General features: G+C 58.7%; 2 protein-coding genes across 4 annotated transcripts; both read left to right on the top strand.

Annotated features, from left to right (window-relative positions):
• The first annotated feature begins 317 nt into the window (after window positions 1–317).
• Window positions 318–3,675, top strand: LOC125638299 (uncharacterized). Of its 3 annotated transcripts, XM_075129120.1 has the most exons (6): window positions 318–521; window positions 1,663–1,853; window positions 2,458–2,540; window positions 2,633–2,752; window positions 2,944–3,090; window positions 3,368–3,675. In XM_075129120.1, exons 3-6 carry the CDS (start codon window positions 2,535–2,537, stop codon window positions 3,491–3,493), a joined length of 399 nt encoding a protein of 132 aa, XP_074985221.1. In that variant the 5' UTR covers window positions 318–521; window positions 1,663–1,853; window positions 2,458–2,534; the 3' UTR covers window positions 3,494–3,675. The 3 variants fall into 3 exon arrangements, with proteins under 3 accessions (XP_074985221.1, XP_048709805.2, XP_048709804.2); XM_048853848.2 differs by lacking the exon at window positions 1,663–1,853; XM_048853847.2 differs by lacking the exon at window positions 318–521 and having other exon boundaries at window positions 837–1,853.
• Window positions 3,676–6,610: 2,935 nt separating this feature from the next.
• Window positions 6,611–9,168, top strand: LOC125638297 (crk-like protein). The gene is made up of 3 exons (XM_048853843.2): window positions 6,611–7,195; window positions 7,468–8,019; window positions 8,385–9,168. The coding sequence occupies exons 1-3, from the start codon at window positions 7,037–7,039 to the stop codon at window positions 8,517–8,519; spliced, it is 846 nt and encodes a 281-aa protein (XP_048709800.1). The 5' UTR covers window positions 6,611–7,036; the 3' UTR covers window positions 8,520–9,168.
• Window positions 9,169–11,208: the final 2,040 nt, after the last annotated feature.

The raw sequence follows: 11,208 nt of genomic DNA, 5'->3' as shown, positions 1-11,208 counted from the left end.
AGCTAATTAGCATATTTCCATACAAGCCGAAGCCACTAATGAATTAATTTGCATATCATTAGTTAATGCATACTAATTACACCTCGACGGCCACGCCCACTTCCAGCAATTTAGGGTCTTGAGGCTGAATAAATGTGCATGTAATTAGCCCGCCCCTAATGAATAATCAATGAGGCCCGGCCGGGTGACGCACCCCCGCTCCCGTCTGAGGGAACGCTTGCCCCGCGCCGCCGCCTGGAATGCGCATGCGCTCCTCCGCCGGGCGGGCAAGCGCGCGCGCCCAGAGCTCCAACGCGCATGTGCCTTTGGCTCTGGCCGCAAGGGGCTGGGTTGCAGGGAGGCTGTGCGCGTGCGCCAGCTGCCGGGCCGCGCGCGAGCGTGTAGAGCAGTTAACGGTCGTTCTTGTTCTGAGCATTCCAGTGAAACCGCGTTCGCGCCGGACCTGCTGATTGGCTGCGGCGTCGAGCCAATGGAGATCCGCGGAACGGCCGTGTTGCTGGGCAAGGCAGAAGGAAGACCGGGTGAGAGGGAGATTCTGGTTGGCTGTGGGCGAAGAGCACTAGAAGCAAGATGAGACATCTCTGACATTTTCTCATTTACAATGATATAAGTAACGGGGGGCGACCCTGGCCTTGGGGGCGGGGCCACGTGATGGGGGTGGGGCCTGGCCCTGGGGGAGGGGCCATGCGCTGGGGGCGACTCTGGCCTTGGGGGCGGAGCCTGGCCCTGGGGGCGGGGCTATGCGCTGGGGGGCGGGCCTGGCCTTGGGGGCGGGGCCTGGCCTGGGGGCGGGGCCACGTGCTGGGGGCGGGCCTGGCCTTGAGGGGCGGGGCCACGTGTTGAGAGAGTCTGGACAGGCCTGGCCAGTGATAGAGAGCGGGTCTTCTAAGTAGACAGATTTCAGAGGAGCAGCCGGCTCAGCCTGTATCCGCAAAAAGAACAGGAGGACTTGTGGCACCTTAGCGACTAACACATTCCTTTGAGCAGGAGCTCGCCTGAGCTGCAGCTCGCTGCACCGGCTGCTCACTGTGGGAACACACAGTATTAATTAGACAAAGACGTCTGCACTGTGATTGGTTGGCCCTACTGCCAATCCGAGCGCAGGCAACGTTTGATTCCCCCTTGCACCCCACCTGCCTGGGCTTTGGGTGGCTGGGGGCCAATCACAGCGCTGCATGTTTTGGGCCAGACCTTTACTGCTGAGTGCTGATTGGCTACAAGCTCGTTCCAGAGAGAATATACCCCGCCCCCCACATGCGCTATCCCTGTGTTCTGATTGGCTGGGCAGTGTCAGCCAATTGGCGAAAAAGGACTACGTATTGCGCCCTCGTGCCGCCGCTGGGAGCCCCTGGCCAATCAGAGCAAAGGAGATGTTAGCGCGGTCGGCCTGCGCCCTTTGCTCCGACTGGCCGCATGGTACGGGCCGGTCATGACGTAGGCGTGCTTGGCACGCCCCTGTGGCCGCTCTGGGCCCCGCCAGCCGGCCAGCGAGATGTCGTGTCTAGGTCCAAGGGGGTGGCGGGCCTCTGCGGGCCTTTCAATGGCTGGGGCCTTCCCAAGTGCTCGCTTCTGGCGGGCTGAGGCCATTTCCGGTCGGAGCGGTCATTTCCGGGAGCGCTGCCCTCCCCCTCCCCTGCAGTGCGTTTCTTTCCGGATGTGCAGGGCTTACTTCCGGTGCAATGGCGGCTCCTCCTCTCGTCACTTCCGGAAGCCCCTGGCTCAGAGCTCTTTAGGGCCTCGTGTGGCCCCGGCGGGGCGGGGCCAGGCCGCCTGCGCCGTTGCTTATGGCAACAGAGGGACGCCCGAGAGCAGGGCGTGGTATCGCGGGATGTCGGCGCTGCGACGGCGAGCGGGTGAGCGGCGTGTTGGGGGGTCATGAATATTCATGAACTGGGGTCGTTGCGGGTCGTGCTAATCAATATTCATGAGATGTGAATATTAACGAGGGCGATCGTGGCCTAATCAATATGTAGGAGATTTCAATCATATGGGGCGGGCCCTTTAAATAATTTGCATATTGTATGAATGTCAATTGGGGGTGGGGCGGACGCAGTCTAATTAATATGCACGAGCGTTACTATTAATGAGCGGGATGGAGCCGCTGCCTACCGAGCCTGGGCTGGGCCCCGGGGTCGTTAATATCAATTAAGCGGGTGACGTGCCCCTACGCGTCTGCATGTTAATGAGGGTGCGAGGCCCGGCCTCCATCACGGCCCCCACTCCGGAGGGCGGCTCTGGGTTGCACTGTGGTCAGTAGGTTTCAGAGTGAACCGTGTGGCTGCGGGCAGCAACCGGCGGCTCTGGGACCTGCGCTGGGGCCGTTCCCGGCCCAGGTTTGGGACTAGAGTGGATCGGTGGGGGCAGTAGGTTCGGGGATAGGGGTGAGGTTCCGTGGGGCAGCTTAGAGGGCCGAGTCCTTGCTGGGGTGGCTCTGATCTGTCCGTCTGTCTGTCTCAGATGCGGGATCTGGCATCCATGCGGCCCCCTAGGGGCGAGCAGAGACCCCAACTCTGAGGATCCCCCCCCATCCAGGAATGGCTGTAAGTCTCCCCTCCCCCGAGGCCTCCCCCCTCCCTGTGTCTCCCCCAGGCTCTCTGACCTGCTCCCCCTCTCCTGTTTCTCCCTGTTGTAGACCCCCACGCCGGGCCCCCCCAGCTCCCTCCTTCTGCCCCTCCCAGCCATTGTCTTCATCACTGTGGCCGCCTACCTGCTCCTCCTCCTCCTTCTCCTCGCACTGCGCCAATGCCTGCTGGTAAGGGGGGACAGACTGGGGGCAGGGGTCTATACTGGGGGGCAGTGGGGAGGGACATGCTGGAGGGGAAGGCGGGGGCGATAGTCAGGGGGTCACAGGTGGGGTGGCCCTACGGGGTCAGGGCTGGGCAGGTCAGCTGTCGGGAGGGGGTGAGTTGGCCCTTCCATCTCTCACCCTCCCTTCCACCCCAGGCCCGTGGACTCTGCGCTGACTGTTCCTGGTGTGAGAAGGGGCTGCTGGGGGGGCCCTGCCACTGCTGCCTGGCCTGCGTCGAGGCTTGTGACTGTGCCCCTCCCTCCCTCCCCCGCTGCCTGGACACCTGCTGTCCCCGACACCAGGTGAGTGACCCCCAAACCCTTTGGGGTACTGCCCCCGTAACATATCCTGGGGCAGGTAGTCAGGATTTACAACCCCCTAGTAAATAACCTGGGAGCATAGTCCTGCGGATTAACACCCACATTGAATATCTTGTGGTGGGGAGTCCTGTGGGCTACCAGCCACTGCTTAACATCAGCCTGTGGGACTACCTGCCACATAACAGCCACTGTTTAATATCGTGTAGCGAGTAGTCCTGCAGGTTAACAGCCCCATATTTTTCTCTCTCTCTCTCTGCAGGGCTGGGAGCTCGGCACTTGCCCCCCTTTCCCTCGCTGCTGCCCCCTCTGCGACTGTGCCTGTGCCTACCAGCCCCCCGATTGTCAGAGCATCAATTGCATCTGCTTTGAGGTCAAACTGCTCTGAGGGGAGCCCTGCCAGGAAAATTGGGGGGTCTCCCCCATGAGACACTCTCAGACTGGCATGTACTCACTAATGCTGGATTATGGGGATCCCCTGCTCCCCAAATGGGGTGATCCCTTCCTGACTTTGCTACATAACCCCAATATTTGTAACTCCCATTTTTATAATAAAGCTGCTTTGAGATACCTCGCCTTGTCTGTCTACTTTTCGGTGTCGGTGGGTCAGAAGTGAGGCACCCATGAAAACATTCTGGCCATTAGATTTTCCGGACTGTCTGCTGCATTTGGGCCAAATCAGGGAGACCTTAGCCATCATGGCTATGCTTGATCCAGTAACTGCTCCCCATCAACTAGCCCTGGAACCCCTCAATTGGGAGTCCCTGCCCACCAGCTCCGCAACTGCATTATCCCTCTTTTGGGGTGTCTAAGCCTGAAGTGCTCAGCTGATAAGCAAGGGACAGCATTCCCAGTATAGATAAGGTAGTTGAAATGAAAGCTCACACTGCTGTTAACTCTGAACTTTACTGATGACATTGTACAGCTCCAGGCTGAGGCGGCCCATTTGTGGGAGAAAATGATAGCAGGTGATGGGGATGAGTCCCCACTGCACTCCAGGGCAGAAATGTCCTGAAACAGTAGCTCATATCTTGTTAACTCTGAACCCTACTGCTGACCTCCATTAAGAGCAGATCTTTTAGAAGAACACCCCATCTTGATTTAAAAAATTGTCAGGGATGGAGAATCCTCCGCAACCCTTGGGGAATTGTTCCAGTGGTTAAGTCCTCTCACTGTTACAAATTCATTCCAATCTGAATTTGTCTAACTTGAGCTGCCAGCCTTTCTCTGCTGGATTGAAGAACCTGTTATTAAATATTTGTTCCCCATGTAGGTACTTATAGCCTGGGATCAAGTCACCCCTTCACCTTCTCTGTGTTAAGCTAAATAGATGGAGTTCCTCGACCCTATACTGTAAGGCAGGTTGTCCAATCTCTCAATCATTCTCATGGCTCTTCTGAGCCCGCTCCAATCCATCAACATCCTTCTTGAATTGTGGACACCAGGACTGGACACAGGATTCCAGCAGCGGCCGCACCAGGGCCACAGACCAAGGGAAAGATCACCTCTCTGCTGCTGCTCAAGATTTCCTTGTTTGTGAAAGCTGCATGGTATGTGTCATTGGTTTATTCCTAGTGTGACTGTTATCACTGCGTTATTGTGTCTTTATTTTATTCGTAGTGGTTTGGGGTTTATTATTTCATTCCCTTTGCGTTTATAACAGTTGGTTTATTCTGAATCTGCTTTATTTTGATATTTTAATTTCATTACCAATTGATATTGGAGTGTATTACTCCATTCAGTCTGTAGCCAATTCATTATTGATGAGTACTGAGGATTTGTGTCATTGCCAATTTCCTTTTGCTTTGTTATAACTTAGGAGGTGCCCATTTTATTTAGCTCCATCAGAAGTTTATTTTATTGCTCTATTATGCATCTAGTTTTATTAGCTGGGGGTTCATTTGAATCAAGTCTTTTTTGCTTTATACCAAAGAGTGATTATTTTTTGCTGTTACCAGTTTCTTTTTATCAGACATACATGATCTCGTTCCTAATTTATCTGTTTGCATGACTGTGAGTTCTTCTGTGTAAGTTCCAAGGAAGGGGCCGAATCTCAGAACGTAGTGAGCAGCTGAGCTCTGAAGATTAGGGGGAAAGTAGTTTTAAGTTCAAAATGCAGAAATAGAAGAATCCAAACTCAAGTCAAATCTGTGGAGATACATGTATAGATTTATGTTCTAATATATTTTGTATGTGCTGTATGTATTGCTTGTATGTAATTATCACCAGTGTTTCTATTTATGAATGTATTGTGTTTATATTTTATATATCGCATCTAAGTATTTTAATTTGCTATATTTATATATGTAGTGTTTTTGTGGTACTGTGCTATGTATTTTATGTATAAACTTTATAGTCACATATTTTAATATCTGTATTATTTTTATTATGTATGAATTGGGTTATTTCTTTCTTATCCATTTCTCTAGGTGGGTGTATAGCTTTAGACTTTATGTCGCATGTTGTCATTTTACAGTGAGGCGTGGGAGGATTAGATTTTGATGGGTAAACACTGATCTCACCCACACACACACCCCCTTTCCATTAATAAAAGGTGCGTGAAAACACACCAGCATCCGCTTTAAGGCTGTTGATTGTGTACAGCCTGACAGGTGAGGGGGCCAAGTTTCCTTGGCACGGTTCTGAAGCTGTAACTTCTTGAATCTCAGACGCGAGAGTCACTAAAGAATTGTCCGACACCCCCCCTAATTTCCTGCAACTGAAAGTTTAGTTTGAGAAAAGGCTTAAAGCTGAAGCGGGGCGCGGCCCCACGCCGGCCGGGCCACGTGCTGTTTGGGGCGGGCTCGGCGCGGCAGGGGTGCCCGCCTGGCTCGGGGGAGGCTGTGGCCGGCAGCCCGGGGCTGGGCCCGCCGCCGAGCTGTTGAGGGTTCGAGCCCCGGGCCCGCCCATCCGCACTGGTGATGGCTCCAGGAGCCAGGCCCGGCTCCGGTGGGAACGGGGCAGACCCCCTCCTCCTTCCCCACGCCAGGGAGAGAACCCAGGCGTCCTGCCCACCCCCAACATGGCCGCCAGCCCCTCCTGCCAGCCCCCGCCATGGCGGCCGCCCGGGGCGGGCGCGTCACTTCCCCTCGCCATGTTGCCGCGGTGACCGGGCTGGGGCAGGAGGCGGCGGCTTTGGGGGAGGGGCGGCGGCAGCCGGTGCCAGCGGGGCCAAGCCCCGGCGGAGGGCCAGGATTCGGGGGTGCACGGGACGGGGGGAGCGATTTGGGGGTGCACGGGACGGGGGGGCTGCATTCGGGAGCGATTTGGGGGTGCACGGGACGGGGGGGCTGCATTTGGGGAGGGATTCGGGGGTGCACGGGACGGGGGGGCTGTATTTGGGGAGCGATTTGGGGGTGCACGGGACGGGAGGGCTGCATTTGGGGAGGGATTCGGGGGTGCACGAGACGGGGGCAGCGGGGCCTTGGGGAGGGCTTTAGAAGATACTCAGAAATTTGGGGGGGTGCAGGGGAAGGGAAGGAAGGGGTGCTGGGGAGGGGTCTTAGGGGTGCAAGGAATTGAGCAGTACATTGGAGGATGGGGGTTCCTGGGGCAGAATTTGGGGATGCACCAGGGTTGGCATTATGTGGGGGACCCGTATTGGGACGGGGCATAATTTAGGGGTGCTCCTCTGGTGGCTGCATTTGGGGGAAGGGTTCTAGGGGGCACAGGAATAGTTTGAGGGGTTCTGCTTGCCAACGAAGTGAGAAGGTCTGGGAGGGAGAAGACGGGGTGCATGGTAGTTTGGAGAGGCTGTTTCCTTGCAGGGGAATTCAGGGGGCTCTGTTAATTTGGGGGCTATATGCCCAGGAGATTTGGGGGACTGGGGGGTTCCCCTTAAATATGAGGGCTTACCTGTGGATTTGAGGGGGTTACATTGTAATTGGGGGGTGCCCCTGAGGGGGGAGACCCCGCTACGCCCCCCAGAGCCATGTCGTCTTTCGGGGACTCCAACGAGTGGTACATGGGGTCGCTGAGCCGCCAGCAGGCCGTGGCCTGTCTCCAGGGTCACCGACCCGGCACCTTCCTGGTGAGGGACAGCTCCACCTGCCCCGGAGACTACGTCCTCTCGGTCAGCGAGAACGCCAAGGTGAGGGCGACCCCGGGGGGCTGGTGAGGGAGGGGGAGTGGGGGAGGCATCTGGGGATGGCAGGAGAGGACTGGACAACGTGGGGGGCAGGAGGGGCATTACCAAGGGGAGCCCGTGGGTTTTGGGGGAGGAAATCACCCTAGATTCAGGGAGAACCCAGGAGTCCGGGGGGAGGAGATGGGGGAGGGGCTGGTGAATGTCCAATGTGTAACCTCGTCTGTCTGTCTGTCCCTGTCTCCACCCCCATCTCTCCCTGGCCCCCATCCCCCCAGGTGTCTCACTACATCATTAACAGCCTGCCGGGCCGGCTGAAGATCGGGGATCAGGAGTTCGAGGGACTCCCAGCACTGCTGGATTTCTACCGCGTGCATTATCTGGACACCACCACGCTGGTGGTGCCCGTTTGCCGGGGCCCCGCGGTGCCTGGCCCAGCCCCGCTGCCCCCCGCCGAGGGGGGAGGGGACCCCGTGGCCCCACCTGCTGGCCCCACCCTGCCCTGCGAGTGGGTGCAGGCTCTCTACGACTTCGGGGGCAATGACCAGGAGGACCTGCCCTTCCGCAAGGGGGATCCACTCCGGGTGCTGGGCAAGCCGGAGGAGCAGTGGTGGACGGCCCAGCGGGTCGACGGGCGGGTGGGCATGATCCCGGTGCCCTATGTCCAGCCCTGGCGCCCCCAGGCCGGCGTCCTGCTGGGGCCCTATGCCCACCCCAGTGTAGGTGGCCCCCCGGCGCCCCTGCCCACCCCCCGCAATGGCCCTGTGGTGGCCAGGGCTGTACAGCGGCGGGTGCCCAATGCCTACGACAAGACGGCACTGGCTTTCGAGGTGAGTGTGCGGAGGACCCAGGAATCCAGGGGTAACAGGACCTGGATTCCAGGGGACCCAAGTATATGAGGGAATCAGTCCTCAAGATCCTGAGGGATCCAGGCATTCTGGGGGAATGGATCCCAGGGACCCCGGCATCCAGCTGGAGGGCGGGCAGAATTAGTCCCTGATTTGGGGGGATCAAGGCAAAGGAGGGGGAATAGATCCTGCAACCTAAGGGACCCAGGTGTCTGGGAGCATGGAGGGGAGGGGGGAAATTAGTCCTTGATTCTGGGGACCCAGGTGTCCGGAGACAGGGGCAGTAGGGGTGACTAGGGCAGCTCCAGGGAGAAATCTGACTGTGACCTTTGCCCTCTGACCCCCAGGTGGGTGACATCATCACGGTGACGAAGATGAACATCAACGGGCAGTGGGAGGGGCAGCTGAACGGGCGCAGCGGGCACTTCCCCTTCACCCACGTCCAGATCCTCGAGCCCCAGAGCCCCAAGGAGGCCAGCTGAGCCCCACGACCCCTGAACTGTGACCCGGGGCAGCTGGCTGAGCCCCATGACCCCTGAACTGTGACCCAGGGCGGCCAACTGAGCCCTGCAACCCCTGAAATCTGACCCCACGTGGCCAGCTGTGACCTTCTGGTCACCAGAACCTTGGACGGTTGCACTTTGACCCTTCTGTTGATGAACTTTGACCCTTCATTGCTTCCTGGACTTTGACCTTTTGATTTGTTATGGGTTGGCGACTTGGTTAGAGAGTTGAACTTTGACCCTTGGCCTCTTGCCTGTGTACTTCGGCCTTTGGCTCATTAACCTTTGACCCTTGGCTACTTGAAGCAGACTGTGTGTCATTCACCTTTGAACCTCACTACATTGACCTTTGAGCCCACTGGTTGTTGGCCCTTGGGCCTCCTCTGGCTCTTTGACGCCTTGACTTTAACCACTATGACTTCCGGGTCATGACCCCCGACCCATGGTGTATTTCATGCAGATGCTGTTTGCACATGAATTAATGGGAGGGTGGGGATCCTGGTTCTGATTGGAGGACTGAGGTCTGGATCTGGGTCTCAATGGCCCTTCCCCCCATCTCTGAGGTCTGAACGCCCCCACATGTGTGATGCGCCCTGTGTCCCTGCTACATTAAAGCCCCTGGTGATGACTTTGCCTGAACTCAGCTCCTTGGGGAGGGGGGGGTGCTAGAGCATCGCCATGGTAACCCAGATCTTGGCCATGGGCCAGCTGGGGTCTACAGCGTCACCAGGGTAACTTGGGTCCCAGCCTGGGGGGCCAGCTGGAGTCTAGAAGGTTTCTGTGGACACCCAGCTGGGGCCTGCCCTGGAGCTCATTTGTGCTGGGGGTGACCCCAAGTCCTGACCCCCCAACCACGGGGAGTGAGAGGGCATGGGGAGGGGACGGGGGTCAATAGGAGGGGAGGAAGGAGGGGGCTGAGTGGGGGCTGGGGGTACATGGAGAGGAGGAGGGGGGATTCACTCCTGTGCTGTGACCCTGCTTTCACTCCCAGCCCCACTGGCTCCCCCTCCCCCTTTTGATCCCGCCCAGCACTGGACTTTTAATCCATGTCTCCAGGGTCCCAGTCCCCCACCAGGTGGCTCTTGCCTTTATGGGGGGGAACCCCAACCACCCATCTGTTTCCCAGAAGCCAGTGCTCAGGGGGGTGTGGACCAGCCCTGGGGCCAGCAGGGGGCACCAGAAGCTGTGGATTGGGTGGGGCAAAGGCAAAGTGCTGATGGCTCCCCAAAGCAGGGAAAGAAACTCTGAGAAAGGGGGAGCGGGGGGGTCTGGGTTTTCAGGGGTACACAGAGGACTCAGACATTGGGGGGCTGCAGGGGACTTTGAGGGGTTCAGGGTCTGCAGGATCAGTGTTGGCAAGGGAATTGGGGGTGTCTGGAGGGTTGCAAGAGGTGGGGGTGCTGGCTGCTGGGCCCCCTGCCCCATGACTCAGCTTCTTGCCCTACTATGAGTGCCCGGGCGTTTCACATTCCCAGTCTGGCATATTTTTAGCAGCTCCAGCAAAAGGCCAGGGGTCAGGGAAAAGGTTACCCTGCCCCTCCTGCCCCCCCCCCCAGCCTGTTATAGCCCCACGGTCCCTCGCACCCCACTCACCCAGCGCCGCCCGGAGCTGCCGTGTACCACCAGAGATCCCCACCAGACTCCCGCTTCCGGTGAGAGTGATGGGGAGCAAGGAGCTGTCTGGTGGGGGGCACTGGTTCGAGTAGGCAGGGGAGTTTATTGGGGATTGGGGGAAGAGGGCTGGTTGGGGAACTGGGGGGTTCTTGGGAACTGGCAGATGTCGGGTGGGCTGGGGGTACTGGGTGCTGGGGGGCTACTGGGTACTGGGGGTGTTGGGGTGGGCTGGAGGTTACTGGGCACTGAGGGGTGTCAGGGGTGGGCTGAGGGTTATTGGGAACTGGCAGATGGGTGGGCTGGCGATACTGGGCGCTGGGGGGTTATTGGGCACTGGGGGGTGGCGGGGGTGGGCTGGGGGTACTGGGCGCTGGGGGGTGTCAAGGGTGGGCTGGGGGTTATTGGGAACTGGCAGATGGGTGGGCTGGGGGTTACTTGGCACTAGGGGGTGTTGGGGATGGGCTGGGGGTTATTGGGAACTGGCAGATGTTGGGGTGGGCTGGGGGCACTGGGGGGGTGTCGGAGGTGGGCTGGGGGTTATTGGGCACTGGGGGGGTGTCAGAGGTGGGCAGGGGGAGGCAGAAGGGGGGAGGTGGGTTGGGGGACAGGGTAAGGGACACAGGGCAGAGCAACACGGTGGGGAAAGGGAAGGGGGGATGGTGGGGGGGATGACATTTCTAAGGCGGCAGCTGCGCCCTGGGTGGAATGTGCGGGGGGGAGCAGATTCTCAGGGGGATCAGGTGCAGGTGGGGAGGGGCTCCTGGGATCAGGGCCTCCTGCGCCCCCCCCAGCTGCAGGCTGCCACCCCGAGACTGTGCATGGGGGGGGCTGCAGGAGGTAGGGTTGGGGGCGGGCAGGGGGAGCTCGCCATAATGATGGGGAAGGGATTTGGGAGGCCCAGATTGGGCACCCAGCCCCCCTTCCGCACTGGTACGTGCTGAGCGGCACAAGACACCCCCCCATCCCCCCCATGACTGAGCAGTTCCACCATAATCACCAGAAGCCCAGAAATCCCCCCCCCCCCCAGCTGGGCTGGCAGGGGCTGCAGGTCAGG

This window comes from Caretta caretta, chromosome 6 (assembly GCF_965140235.1).
Source record: "Caretta caretta isolate rCarCar2 chromosome 6, rCarCar1.hap1, whole genome shotgun sequence".
Taxonomy (NCBI): Eukaryota; Metazoa; Chordata; order Testudines; family Cheloniidae; genus Caretta; species Caretta caretta.
The sequence above is the reverse complement of the archived record's forward strand: the minus strand, read 5'-3'. Positions and strand labels throughout refer to the sequence as shown.